The sequence below is a fragment of the Nematolebias whitei genome, chromosome 6 (assembly GCF_014905685.2).
Source record: "Nematolebias whitei isolate Nwh7 chromosome 6, NemWhi1, whole genome shotgun sequence".
Classification (NCBI taxonomy): domain Eukaryota; kingdom Metazoa; phylum Chordata; class Actinopteri; order Cyprinodontiformes; family Rivulidae; genus Nematolebias; species Nematolebias whitei.
This window is the reverse complement of record NC_056503.1, coordinates 32,612,317-32,633,523: the sequence shown is the minus strand read 5'-3', so window position 1 is coordinate 32,633,523 and position 21,207 is coordinate 32,612,317. Positions and strand designations below refer to the sequence as shown.

The 21,207-nt window shown below is 41.2% G+C and overlaps 2 protein-coding genes across 2 annotated transcripts in view; both read right to left on the bottom strand.

The window, feature by feature from the left end:
- Window positions 1-212: 212 nt before the first annotated feature.
- On the bottom strand, window positions 213-7,918 carry trim59 (tripartite motif containing 59). Its single transcript, XM_037678215.1, has 5 exons — window positions 7,852-7,918; window positions 6,632-6,932; window positions 6,301-6,522; window positions 6,004-6,213; window positions 213-1,047 (listed from the first exon to the last, which is right to left on the bottom strand). The coding sequence occupies exons 2-5, from the start codon at window positions 6,884-6,886 to the stop codon at window positions 466-468; spliced, it is 1,269 nt and encodes a 422-aa protein (XP_037534143.1). The 5' UTR covers window positions 6,887-6,932; window positions 7,852-7,918; the 3' UTR covers window positions 213-465.
- Window positions 7,919-8,334: 416 nt separating this feature from the next.
- The window catches only part of kpna4 (karyopherin alpha 4 (importin alpha 3)), a 20,681-nt gene continuing 7,808 nt past the window's right edge, over window positions 8,335-21,207 (bottom strand). The window contains exons 5-17 of the mRNA XM_037677525.1: window positions 21,056-21,108; window positions 20,196-20,291; window positions 19,847-19,932; window positions 18,190-18,276; window positions 17,717-17,886; window positions 16,588-16,632; window positions 16,335-16,466; window positions 15,827-15,955; window positions 15,142-15,246; window positions 14,975-15,046; window positions 14,611-14,773; window positions 14,443-14,537; window positions 8,335-10,716 (exon numbers count right to left, since the gene is read on the bottom strand). Coding sequence (XP_037533453.1) covers window positions 10,621-10,716; window positions 14,443-14,537; window positions 14,611-14,773; window positions 14,975-15,046; window positions 15,142-15,246; window positions 15,827-15,955; window positions 16,335-16,466; window positions 16,588-16,632; window positions 17,717-17,886; window positions 18,190-18,276; window positions 19,847-19,932; window positions 20,196-20,291; window positions 21,056-21,108 — 1,329 coding nt within the window. The 3' untranslated portion in view covers window positions 8,335-10,620. The remainder of the gene's footprint in view (window positions 10,717-14,442; window positions 14,538-14,610; window positions 14,774-14,974; window positions 15,047-15,141; window positions 15,247-15,826; window positions 15,956-16,334; window positions 16,467-16,587; window positions 16,633-17,716; window positions 17,887-18,189; window positions 18,277-19,846; window positions 19,933-20,195; window positions 20,292-21,055; window positions 21,109-21,207) is intronic.

Below are 21,207 nucleotides of genomic sequence, written 5' to 3'. Positions count from 1 at the left end.
GCTCGTTTTATACGTTTCGTCCATTTTGCAGAGCAGGCGCAGAAATTAACTTCCTGAAAACTAATTATAATCCGTTTAAAGTTTTGATGTTTCAACAATCGAACTTCAAGAAACGACAAAAACTAAAAGCTGTTTTTAGGGTTTTTGAGTCCGAGTGGGAACAACTTCACCCAGAGGACCAAACCCAGATACTTAAAGCAATCAAAGGGCTGAACTGAAAAATATAAAGTTTAAAGATCAACTTGTTTTGTAGCACGTTTGATAAAAGTCTCCACGGTGTTCCTTAAGAATTAGACAATTTCTGAAAAAGTTATTTTTCCTCCTCAAGTTTCACCGACATGCAGGTTTCCATTTAAAACTCTTGGGGGCCAGATGGAGATTTTCCCAGGGCCACTTGGGGCCCCCTCGTCGTATCTTGTTTTAAAGTGCGATGGTTTTGGGAAGCGACACTGAGGAGGTTCTGGTTCAGCCAGACGTCAGAGTTTGGAATAAAGCGTCCGCCTGCTGAAGGACTTGATCTTTCACTAAACACAGCTGGGAGCTCCAGCCCACCACGGCCGCCTCCGTCGCCCTCCACACCGATGTGAGGAGGTCGCCGCTCAGGCCGTCCATGAACTGACCGAAGCGGGTCGACAGAGAGAACCCGAGCGATGCCCCACTGACCAGGTTTACCCACAGCGCCGCCAGCAGCAGCACGCCCCCCAGCAGCAGAACTGCGGCGGCAGCGGGCTGCAGCTCACGCCTCCCCCGGGCCTCTCTCACCGGTCCCACGACCTCCACTTGAGTTTGCGCGGTGCCACATCGGGAGCAGCAGCGCAGCTCAGGAACCGGGGCCTGGTCCAGACCGCCGACTGTGACGGCGGGCCAGTGCTGCTGCAGGAACACCGCTGCTCTCGGGCTGACGGAGAGGTTGATGGCAGACGGCAGCGGGGTGCTGATGAACCGCTCCACCCGCTCTCTGAACAAATGCACCTTCTCCAGAAACACCAGTGGGGAGTCTTCGTCCTCCACAGACGAGCCCAGAGACACCAGGTCCAACTGTTCCTCCTGCAGGAAACAGGTTCTTAAATGAGTCGATGCTGAGCAGCTGCTGAGAGGACTGAAGTGTTCATTCACTGTGTTCCTCTTTAACTCCATGTTTTTCAGTGCTATGGACATTTTGCAGTTTTTAAGCCATTTCAGCAATTTATAAAAGGTTCAGCTCTTTCAGGACAAACTGGTGCAACTTTAGCCTTTTCTGCCATTTTTTTCCTCCTAAAATTGTTTACATCCTTCAGATCTTTAGATTTGTTTACAACTTTTTACTGCTCCTTTCACAGTTTGTTCTGGTTCAGCAGCTTTGTGCAAATTTTAACTTTTTCAGCTGTTTTTCAGCTGTTCTGTGCTCCTTTCTGCTAATTACATTTTTTGTGCTTCTAACCTTCTGATAATTTCAGCTTGTAATGCTCCTTTCATATTTTTTCCTGATATTTCAGCTACTATTTAGCTCTTTCTGCTAATTTCAGCTTTTTCAGCTAATCTCCATTTTGCACTCAGTTCAATGTTTTTCAGCCCAATTAAGCAAAATGTGCTCTCCACTTCCTTCTGGTAATTGAAGCTTCTTTCTGACTTTTTAGCTACTTTTCAGCAGTTTTTTGTGCCAATTTCAGCTTTTTTCAGATCATTTTCACTATTTTGCACTCATTTCTACTTCTTTCAGACTAATTGGGCAAATTTGTGTTCTTTCTGCTTCTGATAATTTAAGCTTGTTCTACCTTTTCAGCATTTTTTTAAGCTAACAGCCGTTTACTGATGAAATCAAGTTTTTCATGGTACTTTTTGCTACTTTCAACCTAATTAACATATTTATGCTCATTTTAGCTTATTTGCTCCTTTCAGCTTTTTTCTGCCAATTACAGCTTTTACTAATGTTTAGCTCCTTTATGCTAATTTTAGCCAATTCCACAATTTTGCTTGTTTCAGTTCTTTTTTCGTTTCTTCTGGTAGTTTAAGCTTCTTTCTGTCTTTCCAGCTACTTTTCAGCTGTTTGTTTAGCTAATTTCTGCTTCTTTAAACCTAATTCAGCAAATGTGTCTTTCTGCTTCGGCTTATTTATTTAGGCTTGTTCTTCAATTTTAGCTACAATTCAGCATGTTTTTAGCTCATTTCAGCTCTGTAACGTCATCAATAAGCATTCACACTTCATTTTCTGAGGAAATGCTATTTCTCTAGTTTTTTTTTTTAAGTCAGTCATTTCCAGTGATTTGATCTTTACTGCAGCTTTCGCCCTTCACTCATTTGTGCTTGTGCTCACTGAAACGTGACGTGACTCTTGACAGAACGTCGACTGACAGTTTGGAAGGATTTGTCACTTAACATGTTCAAAACTTGAGAATATTGAAAACGACCATCAGCGTCAGACTTTCTGAAAACTTGTTCATGCAGACCAGTTTCCAAACCATTCTGTTACAGAACCAGAGAGTGCTGACGACATATTTGCTTCTTAAAGGCTGTTGCAGTTTATCAGGGATCAACATGAACTAGTTACATTCTCCCACTAACTTCATGAAGTGAGGCTTCTTCAAAAGCTAAATGATCTTATAGACATCTGATGGGGTTTCACTGAAGAGGTATTGGTAAACAATCTGTTCATGGATTGATCCATATGAGGCTCCCGGCGGTTGCTTACTTTGAAACTGAATTATAAACAGTTACTCACGAGAAAAGCAAACTGCAGGATCATCAGCAGTGTTTCCCTTACCATCCCCACCCTGTCAACAATTCAATTCAGTTTATTTATATAGCACCAAGTCACAACAGAAGTCATCTCAGGGCACTGAACAGAAACATTCATATATTAAAAAAAAAAATTTATTGTCTGTCGAAACAGGACTCATGTAAATGAGTCTTTGAGGCTCAATGTGACTTACAGTGAATCAACAAGTGGGACACAATCATGAAGTGGAATGAAATTTATTGGATGTGTCAAACTTTAACAAATAAACTGAAAAGTGGGACGTGCAATATTATTCGGCCCCCTTGTGTTAATACTTTGTAGCGCCGCCTTTTGCTGCAGTTCCAGCTGCAAGTCTCTTGGGTTATGTCTCTACCAGTTTTGCACATGGAGACACAGAAATTCTTGCCCATTCTTCCTGCAAAACAGCTCAAGCTCAGTGAGGTTGGATGGAGAGCGTTTGTGAACAGCAGTCTTCAGCTCTTTCCACAGATTCTCGATTGGATTCAGGTCTGGACTTTGACTTGGCCATTCCAACACCTGGATATGTTTATTTGTGAACCATTCCATTGTAGATTTGTCTTCATGTTTTGGATCATTGTCTTGTTGGAAGATAAATCTCCGTCCCAGTCTCAGGTCTCTTGCAGACTCAAACAGGTTTTCTTCTAGAATGGTCCTGTATTTGGCCCCATCCATCTTCCCTGTGTCTGCTGACAAAAAGCAGGCCCAAACCATGATGCTGCCACCACCATGTTTGACAGTGGGGATGGTGTGTTCAGGGTGATGAGCTGTGTTGCTTTTACACCAAACATATCGTTTTGCATTGTGGCCAGACAGTTCGATTTTGGTTTCATCTGACCAGAGCACCTTCTTCCACATGGTTGGTGTGTCTCCCAGGTGCTTGTGACAAACTTTAAACAACACTTTTTATGGATATCTTTGAGAAATGGCTTTCTTCTTGCCACTCTTCCATAAAGGCCAGATTTGTGCAGTGTACGACTGATTGTTGTCCTATGGACAGACTCTCCCACCTCAGCTGTAGATCTCTGCAGTTCATCCAGAGTGATCATGGGCCTCTTGGCTGCATCAGTCTTCTCCTTGTTCAAGATGAAAGTTTAGAGGGACGGCCGGGTCTTGGTAGATTTGCAGTGGTCTGATACTCCTTCCATTTCAATATGATTGCTTGCACAGTGCTCCTTGGGATGTTTAAAGCTTGGGAAATCTTTTTGTATCCAAATCCGGCTTTAAACTTCTCCTAAACAGTATCTCGGATCTGTCTGGTGTGTTCCTTGGTCTTCATGATGCTCTCTGCACTTTGGACAGAACCCTGAGACTATCACAGAGCAGGTGCATTTATACAGAGACTTGATTACACACAGGTGGATTCTATTTATCATCATCAGTCATTTGGGACAACATTGGATCATTCATAGATCCTCACTGAACTTCTGGAGTGAGTTTGCTGCACTGAAAGTAAAAGGGGCCCAATAATATTGCACGCCCCACTTTTCAATTTTTTATTTATTACAAAAGTTTGACACATCCAATAAATTTCATTCCACTTCATGATTGTGTCCCACTTGTTGATTCTTCACAAAAAATTAAAATTATATATTTTTATGTTTGAAGCCTGAAATGTGGCAAAAGGTTGAAAAGTTCAAGGGGGACGAATATTTTCACAAGGCACTGTAGATGTTAAATAAAGGTTGAACTGAAGTCAATATTCATCTGAGGAGCAGACTGCTTTGAATTTAACTTCATCACAGACTCATCTTAAGCAAGCATGAAGGCAACAGTGGAAAGGAAAAACTCCCTCATGAGAAACCTTTAGCAGAACCAGGTTCAGGAGAAGCAAACAGAACAGAAGTGAGCACCAAACCCCCACGGTAGACTGCTCCCGTACTTCGCACCAAACCCCCACGGTAGACTGCTCCGGTATCTCCAAAGGTTGTAGCAGCACAGCTCAGATCCAAGCATGTGTACCGAAACGCTTCGCTACCTTACTGCAGCACCTTCAGTCATAGACTGAGACCACCGAGGTGCTCCACAGAACAGGAAGTCCTTCCTCCCTGTGACTATCGAACTTTTCAACTCCTCCCCCTTTCATTAAAAGTAGGACAATAAAATTAATCCTGCACCACAATAAACACTTTAATAATGTTTCTGTCAGCACCTGACCTGTTTTAGATCTTCATTGTTGGTATTTTTATATTCTCTGTTATTTTTTATAACTTGTGATTTCTTGTGCATGTTCCTTTGTACTGAAACTCTGGCACAACAATTTCCTGCAGGATCAATAGAGTTCTATCATATCTTAAAATGTCTTGTTTGCAACCACATCAGCAGCTTTATTCCACTGCAGCTAACGAAACGATAGGGGTAAAAGCTTGCCGACAAGACGGCTCATCTTTCCTGTTCATACTGAGCAACACTCGTCTGCTCAATGCTGCGTTGCAAAGTTACCGTATTTTTCGACCATGTTTTTTTGCATAATTTTCATGCCCTGCGACTTATAAGCCGAAGCGACATATCTATGGATTTTCCCCAATATTTATAAACCAATTTTTGACTGAGACATGACTGTTTTCATTCATTCGGACTGATTTTTTGAAGGGGAACAGTACCATTTTCAGCCACTTGATGGAAGCAGAGTAGTAGTAGCAGTAAGGCATGCCGTTGTATCATGTAATAGGAAAATGTGACTAATGAAAAATTCAAAACGTTTCAAGACAAAAACTGGAATTCATTTATTATACTTTATACTTATTGATTTTTTTTCTTGAACTTTTTGAATTTACCATGTTCGAGATCACTGAGAATCTTCATCAACTATTAATGACACAATCGGCTTGCCATATACCCATACCTTCGTTCTGCTTGCTGCTTGGAGCATTCAAATCAGCTGCACCGTCCCGGCGAAATGCAGCTAATTCGACCATTAAAGTGCATTTTTTTAAGTAAAAGTTCAACTGAGACACACCTTTGCTATAATTTCAAGTAAACAAATAATTGTTTTAGGTGCTTTTCTTGTTAAATTTCGAAGAAACAACACCGGCCCACATTTCTGGATTGTCAGCAGTGATGCATAATAGATGCGACATATACGGCAAAGCAACATATTTATGGATTTTTTTCACTTTTATAGAAATACTTGGACAGATGTGACTTATAGGGCGGTGCGCGACTGGTACGGCAGAAAATACGGTAGTTTGCCTTCCATCGTTTCCCACACTTGTGAAAGCGTGGCGTTCAGATGGAGGTACTGGGACTGTGATGATGTGCGTACACACCTGAAGCTCCTTCACTCTGTGGATGAGGGGGTCGTACACCTGCGACACCTCTGCAGCAGCTTTATCTAAAGCCTCCAGGTAGGCTCGTTTCTTCCTGGCCAGCACCCCCTCCAACGATAGAAAGAACTGATCGACTTCCTGTCGGTCCTGCCTCACCAGAGCCTCGCAGCGAGCTTTGTCCTGCTCCAGCTGCTCCGCCAGCTCACACACCTGCATTTAGATCAACACGTTCGGTCAAAGTCATTACCGTTCAAACTGCACTCTGGGTTCCAGAGGGTTTCAAAAGTCCTCCCCCACCTGCGCCCATCTCTGCTCTGAGAGTCTGGCGAGCAGCAGCGACGGAGTCCGTTTCTCTCTGATGAAAGCCGCCTGCAGGTCGTCGATGGGGTGGCCCTGGTGCCGCCCGACGGTCAGACACAGACCGCAGATCAGCTGCCGATCCTGGACGCAGAACATGTTCAGGGGCTGCCTGCGGTGCTCCAGGCAGGACGGGGGCCGGGGCTCGCTGTCCCTCTGGAACTGAGCGCGCAGAAATGAAAAGACAAATGAGAGCAGGCGTGTGGAGGACTTTCAGGAGAACAGGAAGTCCCCGGAGGGACATCAAACGAAACGCGAGAGCCTCTCCTACTTTCTCGATGATGGCCCGCAGAGACACGTTGGTGGGCAGGGTGTCCACACCAGTCGGGGGCAGCTCCACCACGGTGCGACAGTTGGGGCACTTTATGGGCAGGCGGAGCGGACGCCAGATGGAGTAGTTGGTGGACGCCTGGAGCAAGTTGTCCAGGCAGGTCCTGCAGAAGGTGTGGGAGCACGGCAGCACTCGGGGGTCGGAGAACAGGGAGTAGCACACGGAACATGTCAGGTCCTCCTCCAGGTTCTCCATGATGCTACAGGAAGACACTTCAGCAGGACAGAAGGACACGTTGCACCTATTTGGAGAAATTCATTAACTCACTAAAACTTTGAAAGAGGCGACGAGTAAAAGTGCTTAAAGGTCTAATTTATCAGCTGAAGATGAAGCATGTTGTTGCCCATGTCTGCATGTATGGAGCAGGGGAGTGGTGGCGCTTTATTGAACCAGAACTGGTGCGGTAGTAGCTGAGAGTGACCCACATTCAGAGAGCCAACAGATCCGAGGAGAACTTTATTTTTCAATGTGCCAGAACTACTTTGAGTCAACTCCGTTAGCAAAATATTCCATAAACCACCGAGCAAAGTAATATTAGTACGAACATTTAAATATGATTCACTTATCAATTCAAGATGGCCGCCACAAAAAAAGACTACAACTCGGTTTAATGTTTACTGGGCTAAAATGTGGTGTAGTAGTAGCTGAGAGTCATCCTCAACACATTCTAAAATTGTTGTCTTCAGTGTTAACAAAAACAGCTACACAACACTTGTTTGTTTTGTCACACTTGAGTGATGTGTCAGGTGACCTAACAAACAAAAAACGTAAGCAAATAGTTGGGTAAAGTCCAAAAAAACTTAAGAAAATTTTATCTAAACCACTTTAAACTGATTCCAAAAGACTCTGTTTTAGAACAAGGTTTAAAGAAATCAATGGAGATTTAGCAGAGTTCTGCAATTTATGCATCTTAGTCAGGAAAAACAACACCACAAACGTAAACGTGTAAACAAACGTGACGCTTCCGCTGTGACAACGTGGGACTTATTTACAGTCAACACAGGCTTCGTTGTCGAAAAACTGTAGCGAACCCTACTTTTTTAATTTCGTGCAACACGTACATTTTTATAAGCTGCCGTGTTATACGATCATTGCAATTGCGACGACGCGACGCGAGTTTTCAAACGTTTCATAGGAAAGTTTGTTATTTTTAAACTCACCGTCATCGACAGCTTTGATGAGAAATGTTTGTCCCGAGCAGTTTTCATTTCCCGTTCTCCCGCTGCCTTCAGGCGCACCCAGTAAATTTCTAAACGCAAACGGGCGGAACGAAAACTTAAAATTTAGGATATGCAACTTTTAGACAAATTGCCTTTACAAGTTGTAACGTGTGAAATATAAAAACTCAAGTGGAAAGTTTAGTGTAATTATATCAAGTTAATGTTACGGGTCACAACGGGCGCCGTCAATTCCAAATTTCTCGATTACTTCCAAACGCGACGTTTCGCACTTTTAGCAGTGCGCATGCGTAAAAGCCGGAATTCTGGCCAATCAGGGCGCGCCGTTTTCCAGTTTGAACTCGGCGGCGACTCAACCGATGAAGCTCGTCAGTTGTAAACGAGCAATGTATATTAAAAAAAAAAAGTTTTAATCGCTACATTTTCACAAAACACACACACACACGCAGTCTCTCAGGTATGGGTTTCACTATTTATTTTCTTGAAGACAACCTAGCCTTGCAGCCTACCTCCCAAAAAAAAAAAAAAGGGTTTTAGGCTTTTTTTTCCATCCTTCTATGTAATAATTTTAATATTTGAAACCACTTTGCTAACAAGGAATGCTGCAACAAACAAAAAGAAAATAATCCCTATGTTCAACAAAAGGTTTATGAGCACAATGTGTAATCATTACTACAGTGTTTGAAGTTTACACAACCCCCCCAGAGGATAAGCTTGTACACTTAGCTGGTAGAGGAGCAAAACAAGGGGACGGGGTGAGAACTCTGCAAGGTACTACAGTTACAGCAAACTTGTCTGTGGGTTTATTTATTTATTATTCAGGAAAACCCACTTGGAACAGCTCCAGTCTGACGCATAGGGGCACCTTTGACTGTGAGAAAAGGGAGGTCAAACCCCCCCCACCCTTTTATTCAAGCCAATACATTAGATTAACGAATGCTGCTCCTGAAATAATTATATTTTCCTCAGTTATCGCCAATAAAACGTATCGTCGGGTCACTCTAGGACAACAAAGACCGTGGTCGACTGATGCATAATGTAGAGGTTGTTGGCGCACCTTTAGAAAAAGACTTCAGGCCTTACTTTGCAGTACATGTGCAAAACAATAAGATTTTAGCAAATAGGACAATAGTGAGGATTAAGGGAGGGGAAAACATGTAACATTTAAGCACAGTTTTACTTAAAATGAAAATTACACTGTGTTCACAGCCTAAGGAAACTTAAAATACCCCAAAAGTAACTGTGCTATCATTTAGTACATGCAAAGGTTATGATTCACAATCCTATGAGATGGTTCTCTTCTGTGGTGATAATCAGCGCCGCTGCAACGATACTGCAACGATACTGCAACGATACTGCAACGATACTGCAACGCAGTGATTTGGCTGAAAAACGAGGCGTTACAAGAGGAACGGGGTCATTCGGTTGATCATGGTGTCAGAATTTTACAGCATCGAGCCCACGGTGTGGTGTTCAGGTTAGGGTTCTGGTGGAAGGATGGATTACGATCATCGTTCACCTTTACAGAAGCAATCAAAGTAAAAGCGGAAAAATAGAAAAAAAATATATAATTGTTAAAAAAAAAAAAAAAAAAAAAAAAAAAAAAAAAAAAACAAGGAACACACTGGAGGCAAAAAGAAAAGCCCGAGAGCATCTTAATTCAATGCAGCGTCGCTTCACACCTGCCATAAAACATTGTCCAGTGTCAATTAATACCAACTTAATAATTCAAAACAAAAAATATATAATCCTTGTGATGACATTTTTTTTTTTTTAATATATCCAAAGTTCATCCTTTCAGAGATTTGAAGATCAGCCTCCTTCAAAAGGCAGAATTTCTTCCCTGCAACCTTTGCTTAACGTATTGTTGCGTTTCTCAATTTTCAGATGTCGATTTGTATCTTTTTGTTTTGACCTCCCCAACTCCGCATGCGTTTTCACCCAGAACCGCACACTCCCCAGTCACGCACGCAGCCAAGCACACACAACTCATCCGTCCATTTTCTCGCACACGCGACACGTTCAGCCGGACTCCTGGCCCCGCCCACCGGAGGATAGGAGGGGGGGGTTGGTGGAGGACGGTGCCCAGTCGGGGCGTCCCGTTGGGAGGAGATGAACCTGGCTCCTCGGCACTGAGTCCAGACATTCATACACAATGGGTCCATTCACACGCGTCCGATAACGTGGCCGATTGAGGGAGGGGCGCATGGAGGGTGTGGCGCCCTCTCACGTCTGGAGGACCGCAGAATTGTGATGGTTTGTGGTTCATCTCAGTTCATAATTGTATTGGTTTCTGCGTTTTCTCGTAATATTTCAAGATCTCCTGATTCGTCGTTTGTGAAAGTCCTCGGTATTCCCCTGGGCAGAGATCAAGTTTTTGTTTGAAGTAGTTTTTCCCCCAAAGACGACAGCTCCGATAACAGAAGTTACGTCGGCACGTCTCTCTACTCATTCGATGTGGATGTTTTGTGGGGGATTTTTTTTGTGTGTGTGTGTTGCAACATGTAGCCACTCATTCTCACTCGCACCCACTCGCCATCTCAAACTTCATTTGGGCTGGTTCCCCTGGAATGCCAAATGAAATCCACATATTTTCTCTCAGATAAGATGCAGCCATGGATCCCACGAGCCAAGCACAATGGATCGAATTTCTCACACTCGCTCTCTCTCGCTCTTTCTCTCCTAATTTGTTTTTATGTTGAACAGAGTGCTGCATCGTGAACAAAACTCCAGAAAACCCCCAGGTGACGTCTAGAACTGGAATCCCTCGGCTGGCACGTTGGCTGAGTTAAAGCTGTAGGTTCCCCCCTGGATGGCCTCCGGGACCAGGCTGGTGTCCTCATCGATCTGAACGACACACAGTCACACCCACAGTTAGTAAGATCTCTCACACTGAGGGGGCTCCATGAAGAAACTGAGAAGTGAACAATACAAAACAATGCTCCATGGTTTTGGAAATGGGTTGGTAAACTTGGGAAAATCTTCAAACTAAATTAAAAATACACAAAATTATTTACTGGGTTTGAACGTTTTCTGGTTGCCTCCTAATCTAACACGTTTAAATTACTGGTGTCAGCCTTCAGGGTCCTTCATCGTCTGATGCCAAATTATATTTGTGATTTAAACCACTATGTTTTAATTTGGACCAAGAGGACCAAACCAGATTGTTTTGCCCAAATGACACCCGTATAATTTTTTTTTTTTTAACAATAGTCTGAATGTGACAAATCCAGGAATTAAAGTAAAGGATTGGTGCTGAATACTGGCTTTAGTTGGACAATTGTCTTCAAATTGTGTTTTGTTAGGGGGAAAATATATATATATATATTTGGGGGGGGTGTTATTGGACTGAACTGAACATAACAGGCATGATTTAAATGGGATCTTTTTACGTTTTCAAACAAAGTTTACCCAGATGACCCGTACTTCGTGGTTCCAACTTTCGCGGTTTTTCAATGATTGTCAACTTTAATATTACTCACGTGATCGGGATGGTACGAAATAGTAAACAACCCAAAAAAAAAAAAACTTCGAACAGATGACGTCATTTAGTAGTTTTCTTTCAATAAGCCTATAAAACCAGGCCAGTCTAAAGAACTACACTACCCAGAAGCCGCTTCTTTCTGCCGAGATGGAGGGAAAGTTTTGCAACGCAAAGTCAGAAGTAACGATCCATCTATGAAGCTCACAGAACTGGCAGGAAAGTCACAAATAATCCTGAAGCACAATTAGCCACGAGCACATTAACCTGGTGGGCTTCATTGCTGCAGGGTAGGTCTGCAGAACTGGAACAGAGCTGGACCGGAACCAAGCTGCTGCTCTGCAGAGCTGGTGAGTAAAATTTTGCAGTACATATACGTATGTTGTTAAAATTACAAAGGTTTATGAGTTTAGAACATTGTAAGCCTGTGGGAAGGCCTTAAAATAAAATAAATAATAAATAATAAATACATAAATAAAACCTTAAAAACATACAAATACTAAAATATAGTGTTACTACTTCGCAATTTTTCACCTATCGCGGGGGTGTCTGGAATGTAATCTCCATGATAATTGAGGGACTACTGTACAGGTGCTGGTCATAAAATTAGAACATCATAAAAAAGGTGATTTCAGTAATTCCATTCAAAAAGTGAAACTTGTATATTGTATTCATTCATTACAGACAGACTGATATATTTCAAATGTTTATTTATTTTAATGTTGATGATTATAACTGACAACTAATGGTATGACCATGAAAAGTATGAGCATGTACAGCATCAATACTTAGTTGGAGCTCCTTTTGCCTGGATTACTGCAGTAATGCGTCGTGGCATGGAGTCCATCAGTCTGTGGCTCTGCTCAGGTGTTATGAGAGCCCAGGTTGCTCTGATAGTTGCCTTGAGCTCTTCTGAATTGTTGGATCTGGTGTATCACATCTTCCTCTTCACAATACTCCACAGATTTTCTATGGGGTTAAAGTCAGGCAAGTTTGCTGGCCAGTTAAGAACAGGGATACCATGGTCCTTAAACCAGGTACTGGTAGCTTTGGCACTGTGTGCAGGTGACAAGTTCTGTTGGAAAATGAAATCTGCATCTCCATAAAGTTGGTCAGCAGCAGGAAGCATGAAACACTAAAACTTCCTGGTAGACGGCTGCGTTGACCTTGGACCTCAGAAAACACAGTGGACCAACACCAGCAGATGACATGGCACCCCAAACCATCAGTGATTGTGGAAACTTGACACTGGACCACAAGCAACGTGGATTCTGTGCCTCTCCTCTCTTCCTCCAGACTCTCGGACCTTGATTTCCAAAGGAAATGCAAAATGTACTTTCATCAGAGAACATAACTTTGGACCACTCAGCAGCAGTCCCAGGTGAGACGCTTCTGACGCCGTCTCTTGTTCAAGAGTGGCTTGACACAAGGAATGTGACAGCTGAACTCTTCGTCTTGCATACGTCTGAGCATGGTGGTTCTTGAAGTACCGGCTCCAGCTGCAGTCCACTCTTTGTGAATCTTCCCCACATTTTGGAATGGGTTTTGTTTCACAATCCTCTCCAGGGTGTGGTTATCCTTATTGCTTGTACACTTTTTTTTCTACCAGTTTCCTTCCCTTCTCTATTAATGTGCTTGGACACAGAGCTCTGTGAACAGCCAGCCTCTTTAGCAATGACTTTGTGTCTTGCCCTCCTTGTGCAAAGTGTAACCTACAGAACTAGACTGAGAGACCATTTAAAGGCCTTTGCAGGTGTTTTGAGTCAATTAGCTGATTAGAGTGTGGCAGCAGGTGTCTTCAATATTGAACCTTTTCACAATATTCCAATTTTCTGAGATACTGAATTTGGGGTTTTCATTAGTTGTCAGTTATAACCATCAACATTAAAAGAAATAAACATTTGAAATATATCAGTCTGTGTAATGAATGAATATAATATACAAGTTTCACGTTTTGAATGAAATTACTAAAATGAGTCAAATTTTTCGTGATATTCTAACTTTGACCAGCACATGTATATTATCTAGTAATGTGCAAAAGCTTTGAACAACCTACTTTTCTTTATATTTTGCTTCAAATTATATTTTTTCTTTTAAATGTGGTCTTGATCAATAGTTCAATAACAATAATAACAATAATAACAATCTTTCTGAAGACCTTAAGGAGCATTTTTTTGGGACTGTGGCTGCTTTGTCACACATTTTCTGTCCAGCTTTTGGACATGACCACATCTGCAAAATATGCAGTGTACATAAAAAAAAAAGAAAAATGTATAAAACTGGACAAGCGGAGGACTAAAAGACCATCTACAGCAGAAGAACAATATCTAAAAATTGTAGTCAACTAGAATACAAAATAAAAACATCCTGAAAGATACGTCATTCTTCGGTTGATCATGTACCGTGTGTCACCGTTTCATTTAACAACTCCTTGGGTGCAAAACGGTTTTAATAAATTCTTTGTGACAAACTGCTGATAAATTTTTAAAATGAGATATTTGGACTATTTGACAAAGAGGACTTCACCATTCCATCCAACCTGTCCAGGGTGTACCCCGCCCCTCGCACAGTGATTGCTGGACATGGGCACCAGCGACCCCCGTGACCCGAAATGGAATAAGCGGGTAAAGAAAATGGATGGATGGACTTCACCATTATAAGCAGACAATAAGGACTCCAAAAACATTATGTAAATACGTTGAATTCTTCACTGTAATCGTTTTTAGAAAATGTCAATTAAAAATATGTATTTTTGCAAAGTTATGTCAACACTGGTTCATCTCTTGTGTTTATTACGTTTTTATGCCTGCAAAATTCATGGGTCAGTTTAGAAAAATAAGTTGAAAAAAAAAAAGTGTTTGACAAAAAATTATTCAAAAGAAAAGCTGAAAGCGTAAGAAAATACTGATCAAGACCACCCTAAAAAGTTTCATAAAGTTCTGATTCCTTGGAAGCAAAATTCAAAAAATGAGCCATGACTCAAGACTTTTGCACAGCTTTGTAAATAAACTGAACTGAAACGAACAGCACGGCTTTAAACTTAAACCTAAAACAAATGAGTGAGAAGCAGCATAAATCTTCGAGTCGCTTACATCATCAGATGAGAAGTACTGATCTATAATTTCGTACGCCAGTTTGTAGATATCTTCGTTTTCGTGATTCTGCAGCTGCTCAATCTTTTCCAAACCTGCAAGACAGAAAGGTTGGAAACTGTAGACGCACCACGGGCACCTGACGTGAGACAAAGACGAGGAACACACCTCCACATTCCTCTATGAGGTTAGCGATGGTTTCTGCCTCATCGTCGGCCATCTTGAGGATATTGCTGAGGCCATCGAGAACAACCTGCACGACCTGAGAATCCTTCACTGTGAGCAGGTTGCAGAAAGGAGGGATCACCTGCTTCTCAATGAGGTGTGCCACCTGAGGACGACAAGAATCAATAATCTGTCTCTGCTATGAATTAAAATCCCTTCAGATTAACAAACTGCATCTTTTTCAAACTCAGTAGGTTTAAGTCAAAACTGCAGTCTTTTCTCTCATTTTTCACAAATGTACAAGCGTAAACTCTGGGTTTAACACCATTATGAAGGCACAGGTGTTTTAGCAGAGGAACTTGTTTACCTGATCCTTCCTTCCACTTATCGTCAGGTTACTGATGGCCCAGGCTGCTTCTTTCTGGGTGCCGAAGTCACCCTGAAATTCAAACGTTCAATGTGAGATGCACATTTTTCAGATTGCTTGCTAAAAAAAAAATCATGATTCATGACTGAGCTGAAATGGATGCCAACCTTGTCAAGCAGGTGGATGATCATGGGGACCAGTTTGGCATCGATGACAGCCTGCACTTGTTGCTGGTTTCCTGCTGTGATGTTGGACAGGAACCACACCGCCTCCTGCAGGACAAGAAGCGCAAACACAAGAAAACAAATGTCTGATTGGGTGGGATAGTCGTACCTCCATGTGACTTCACACACCAGCAGGGACTGCAAAACTGTAGGTTGGTGTTTGTGGCTGAGCTAGATCAGAACCCAGAGGTCATCTCAGAGAGTCGACCTCTGGTCGAGACGAAGTGCTGTGGGTGGGGAGGGGGTGACTTGAGGCTCTAATCATCGTCCAGTCACAAAGAAGGCCTCGTTTGTTTACGTGACTGTTCTCAGATGCACTCCGATATCAGCAGGGATGTTTCAGCACCCTTTTCTCCACCGACCCATGGTATCTCACAAACACACACACACACACAGCAACTCCCCCCCCCCCCCAACATTTGTCCCTAAATGACCAGTCTTCAAAGTCTTCATCGCCGTCTTCATCCTCAGGATCCTCCATGAACTTACCCTCATCAAGCTCATCCCTCTGTCATCGTTCACTCCGCGTTCATACGTGCACAAAGTCTCTGGCTTCATCACTTCCAGACAAGCGCCGCAGCATTCAGAGATCATCGGTGCGAGGAGTGAAAACAATGAAGGACGTTACCTTGTTGATTTTCTCCTTTGGGTGAGTGAGGAGTGCTGGGAAGTGGCTGAGGGCATCACAGTTGAGCACCACCTGCGTCTGTTCATCTGTGCCCGTCACAATGTTTCCAACAGCTCTCAGAGCGGCAGTCTGAACGTGAAGAGGAAGTGTATTTATTACGATGCTAACCCAGAACTCTGCTGGAGTTCAGACGCAAAAGTAAAGGTGAGAAAAAAATATATATATATATATGTATAGAGTTATTCATTTTGTTCTGTTACTTGAAAATTACTATGATTGAACTAATTGTTTGAAAAAAGGGGCAGATATAAGATTTTTCTTCTTCTGCTGCCTTTCATTTTAAATCTCTTGTATTTTTTTTATATTGTTATGGAATTGTTTTGTATTTTTTAAAATGAATAAACTTTATACCATACCAAATAAAGGGGCTTGTTTGTTGGATGTAGTGTAATTAGTTACAGCCCATTTGAGTTTTAATTAATCTTGCGTGGGATTAGTCTCAACAAACCTGAACTTTGACTTCCTGGTGGCTGAGCAGAGGGACCAGATGAGGGACAATGCCAGAGTCGATGACCATCTGGATCTGCTCATTTCCAGCGTCCGTCAGGTAGGACAGAGCCCACACAGTGTCCACCAAGATCTGGAGCCAACAACAGATTAAAACAAATGCATTTTGGTTTAATTCAGCTTTATTAGGCCGTGCAGAAACAAGTCATCTGGGAGCAGCAATACGTAAGGCTGCTAAAATAATGTGTACTCACACTGACATCAGTGTGGTGGATCAGCACGCAGAGAGCTGGCAGGATCTAGAAAACAAAAGACAAGTTTCGTTTTAAAGTGATGCAGGATTTGCTCAGAGCTTCAATATCTGCAAAATGTTGCAGGTTTTAAAAACTGAAAATCTTTGCATTTTTAACTAAATTGAGAGACAGACCAAATATTTTTCAGTCAAACTAAAGCCAGTATTTGGACTGCAATGGTTGGTGAATAATTTTCACGAGGGAGTCTCATAAATGTCTCAAAACGTTTGAGGGACTTCTCCTCACACAAACTGAAAGTTTTACTTTTTGAGTGTTGAACATGTTCCAAAAAAAAAAAAAAAAAAAAAAAAAAAAAGTGTCCGCCAATTAAAAAAAAATCTAAATCATCACAAACCTGTTGTGAATATCTCAAACCAAAATCCAGTAAGGTCAAAGTTCATGCTCAATAATCCAGATAAAAAGCCAACAAAGTTAAGTCAGGTCCTCTGGATGGGACTAATCAATTAAGGTTTTGTAATTTTAGAGCTCCAGAGATGTATCGAGACCTCATGGGATCTCTCCAATGACTAAGATCACAGCAGGTAGAATGTGGGCGAAGACGGGCAACACAATGTGCCAAGACAAGAGCAAACTTTTGCAAACCATGCACGAAAAAAAAAAAATTAAGATCAAATCAATTAAAATCAAGATAAAAAAAAAAAAATCAAGATCAAAAAAGAAAAAGAGATAGACCTCAGTATGCAGCAACTTAGATGGCTGGTCATCGGTCACAAACGTTCAGGATTCAGAGACTGCTAATGAAAATCTGATGCTTTGGATAAAATGTGGGATTATTCTTCAGCTAACGTGTAAAGAAACAGCGTGTTAATATTTTTGAACCAGTTTTTAACTTGCAGCTCGTGAAAACTAGTGTTCAAAATACCAGAAGCTATTTTTTCCCCCGAACTACGTCAGCCCCAAAACATTATTTTACTAATTCATGTTAGGCTGCCTTCAGGTCCAGGCCTCCCTTGCAAAAGATCTGTGATCTCAATGGGATTGGCCTGGATAAATAAAAGGTTAATAATAATTTTATTAAATGCACCTAAATACTCTTGCATGCACACGTGTTAATTTCTACCACACTCACTTCCTGGATCGTCTCCATCGGTGGTGGTGGGTCCTTGTGACGGCACAGATTGACCATGACCCAGGTGACATTGCGGAGGAAGGTGATGGGGATGGAGGGACTGATGAATGACAGCAGGGGTTTGACCACTCCCAGGCTGATCACATAGTCTCTGCACTGCGGACCGTCACCTGAACACAACACACAGGAAAGCACAGGGTGTTTTAGGATTGAATTAATTTTATGTTTAACTAAACACACCAGCAGATGACTATCATGGGTCATCCTAAAAGCCATGGACAATTATTTAAAGGGAGTGGCCTCAAATTTTCAGCAGTAATCACAACAAACAGAAGCGTAGTTTACATAAAAACTCAGTCACGCAATGAGTGAGCCTGTCTTTGCAGCAGACTTGTCCACACTCAATCTCAGAAAGAGAAAATTATCCATCAGAACAATAATGAACTCACGAGCTGAGATCAGTGGTTACTCACCGATGATGTTGCCCAGAGCCCACACAGCCTGTTCACACACATTCTGGTGAGGAGAGTGAAGCAGCCTCAAGAACAGCGGCACAGCATCTACACACACAAAATAAATAAAAAAAGTGTTCATTTATAAACAAACAAAAGCCTGAACAATCTGAGATCTTTACAAGGTGGCATGAAGAAAGTCAACAACTCTTTAATCCCACCTGGAAAACTGATAAAAGTTCATACAACCATTCAAATCTAAATTTAGCATTTTGTATTACAGAAGCTTTTTTCAGTCAGTGACTGCTGCAGGATGTGTGAAGCTTTGGTAGAACAGACGCACAACTGTGTGTCGAACTAATTTAACAGAAACTAAGTGTTTTACTTACAAGTGAGGAGCACAGAGGAATATAAAATAAATGAACTGAATTCAGTTACAAAAAGGGTTTGAACAGTTTTTGGAGCAGTCTTAGTGACAGATACAGAAATGGAGATGTACTGTGCCGATATTAGTATCGGTACAGATAACGGGAGGGAAAAAAATTTAAAAATAAATTCCAGATCGGGTATTGGTGACAATGTGACCGATCCATAAGGACAGGAGCTGATTGCTGTTAATTTTAATATCTGCCAACCAAGTTAGTGAAGCTGCTGTTTTTTCCTCTTGCTTCTTTCAGCTCCTTTATTTTTTATTTTACATAAAATTTAGCATTCCTGAACCATTTGAAAGGTTTGTTGAAATTTATTTGTTCATGTTTGACCAAAGTTGTCAACCTGTTGTTTTTATCAGTTTCAGTATCTTTATTATTATTTATTTTAATTATTGGGTGTTATAATTGCACGGACTTAAATTAAACTTGTGTTGTTTTTACGTTTGACAAAGCTTGTGAAGCTACTGGTGTGTTGAAGTGTGCTCTACTGGTACAGAGTTTCCAATAAATGTGTAATTCAGCACATTTATGTTGGCGTTAAAAAAAACAAATGCTTTAAATTAATTCAGCACTATTTTTCTGTATCAGATCAGTATCGACTGATACTAAACCATATTGGTATCGGAAGTGAAAAAAGTGGATCGGTGCATCCCTATATTAGATTTAAAAAAAATACAGACTTTATGTACAGACTTGTGTATTATGAATACAAGTCTTGTATATTTATGTCATGCAGACAATATTTACATCGTCTGCACCCATACACACAAAACAAGGAAATAATGTGATGTGTTCGCTGTTGTTTTTGCACAAAAATAATTATCTTCAGCCCATCAGCAGCTTCATTTGGCTGGTCTGCTTTCAATTCAGCTTTGGCAAATTATTTTTTCATGACCTTTATTTAGCCAGATAAAACCTATTGAGAATAAGATCTTTTAAGAGTGGCCTAGAGGTTCGTAGCACACAGAAAATAATGATTTAAAATATTAATATAGGATAAAACATACAATTAAAATTGTGTCTTCCTTGCATTTTGTTCTAATTTTACTGCTCCTACTTTAACAACCTCAGCCAGCCAAGGAAATAATTAAAATTTACTTCACATGCTTCAATAACCCTCCTCCAGCTGGTTTCAATTATAAAAATATTTGTGTAAGTAATATTAAAATAAAATTTGCACAGACAAATTCACAAAGCAGCATGGAAAAGAAAGCCAAAATAAGACAATGTGATACAGAAAGACTTACTGGACTGGACCACAGCTTGGGTTTGCTCTGAGGTACCGGACGCGATGTTGGTTAGAGCCCAGGCTGCCTCAAACTGGAGAGACGGGCTGCAGGAAAACAAGACATGATCAACGGCAGCAGAAGTTATAGATGGAGTAAGTATAATTAGTGTTCAACAGCGGGAGGTAAAATCTAACTTATTTATTTAACATTCAGATGTAAGATATGCAAATGAACCTGCAGGGTTTAGCTTAACACTGAAATGTGCTTATATTAAATATGATCACAGAATGTGGCTAACGTCTACTGTAATTATTACACATGAAAAACAATTAACTCTGTGCGGACAAATAGAATTACAGCTGCTTACTTGTCATCTCTGTCCAGGCAGTGGACCAGGATGGGAAGGATCCCAGACTTAATCAGGTCATCTATGGGAGGATTACGGTCACTGGATAACAACTTCCTGTAGGAAAAAAAAAGGGAGCAAAATACCATTAACCACACATACTATTGCATAGCTTTACAAACACCAACAATAAGACCCGAAATCACATGGAAAAACAGGTGACAGAAACAGGTCCAACATAAGCTGAGCTCCCGTGTGACTCAGCATCAGCATCAGTCACGATGACGCCAAACCATCAAAAAAAAAAAAAAAAAAGGTGAAAATATATAAATATATATTTTTTCCCAAGTCTTTTAAAGTTCTTGAAAGCAGCTTAGTTGAGCAGCAAGAGCATTCACAATGTTCCTAAACTAAATCGAGGATGACTGACTTGTTCACGAAAACAAAGAAGCATCTGAAATTTCTAAACCAAAACTCTTATTTTGAAAAAGTCAATCAACTGCAAACAGAAAGCTTGTTGAACCAAAACACACAGAATCAGCGGCTCATAAACACGCCTGCGAGCTTGGTATGTATCGTGATTACACCCATGACTGCCACTGTCCACAACGCAAACAAAAGTTCAGTGACACAGCACGAGTGCAGTTAATGTAGTGGGCAAAATGCTTGAAATGACACGAAAACTGTGGCAAGAGAAACTGCATTTTCTAAAACACTGTTTCAGAAACAATCAACATTAGGAAACATTTATGCTAAAATATAATGTTTTTAGTCTTCAGCAAATAATAAATCTTAACATGTCACTACATAAACATGGAGAGAATCAATGAAACAGTATTTTTTTTAAATAAAGCTATAGATTGAGTCCATCGCCTTCTTACCTGGCAGCCTGAACAGCACTCAGCTGGATGCCCTGGTTATCACTGGTGGCATTCTACAAATCAACAAGTGTTGAGCATTTTTATTTTTAAACAATATCTTCACATTAAAAGGTCAGATATACACAAAAATAAAGTCACTTTTCTATTCATAT

Coding starts and splice junctions, on each gene's coding strand:
- trim59 (XM_037678215.1), bottom strand. CDS start 6,886: ATGGAGAACCTGGAGGAGGACCTGACATGTTCCGTGTGCTACTCCCTG. Junction 6,214..6,300: donor CAGAGCAGAGATGGGCGCAG/GTGGGGGAGGAC, acceptor ATCTAAATGCAG/GTGTGTGAGCTGGCGGAGCA. Junction 1,048..6,003: donor ACAGAGTGAAGGAGCTTCAG/GTGTGTACGCAC, acceptor TGTTTCCTGCAG/GAGGAACAGTTGGACCTGGT.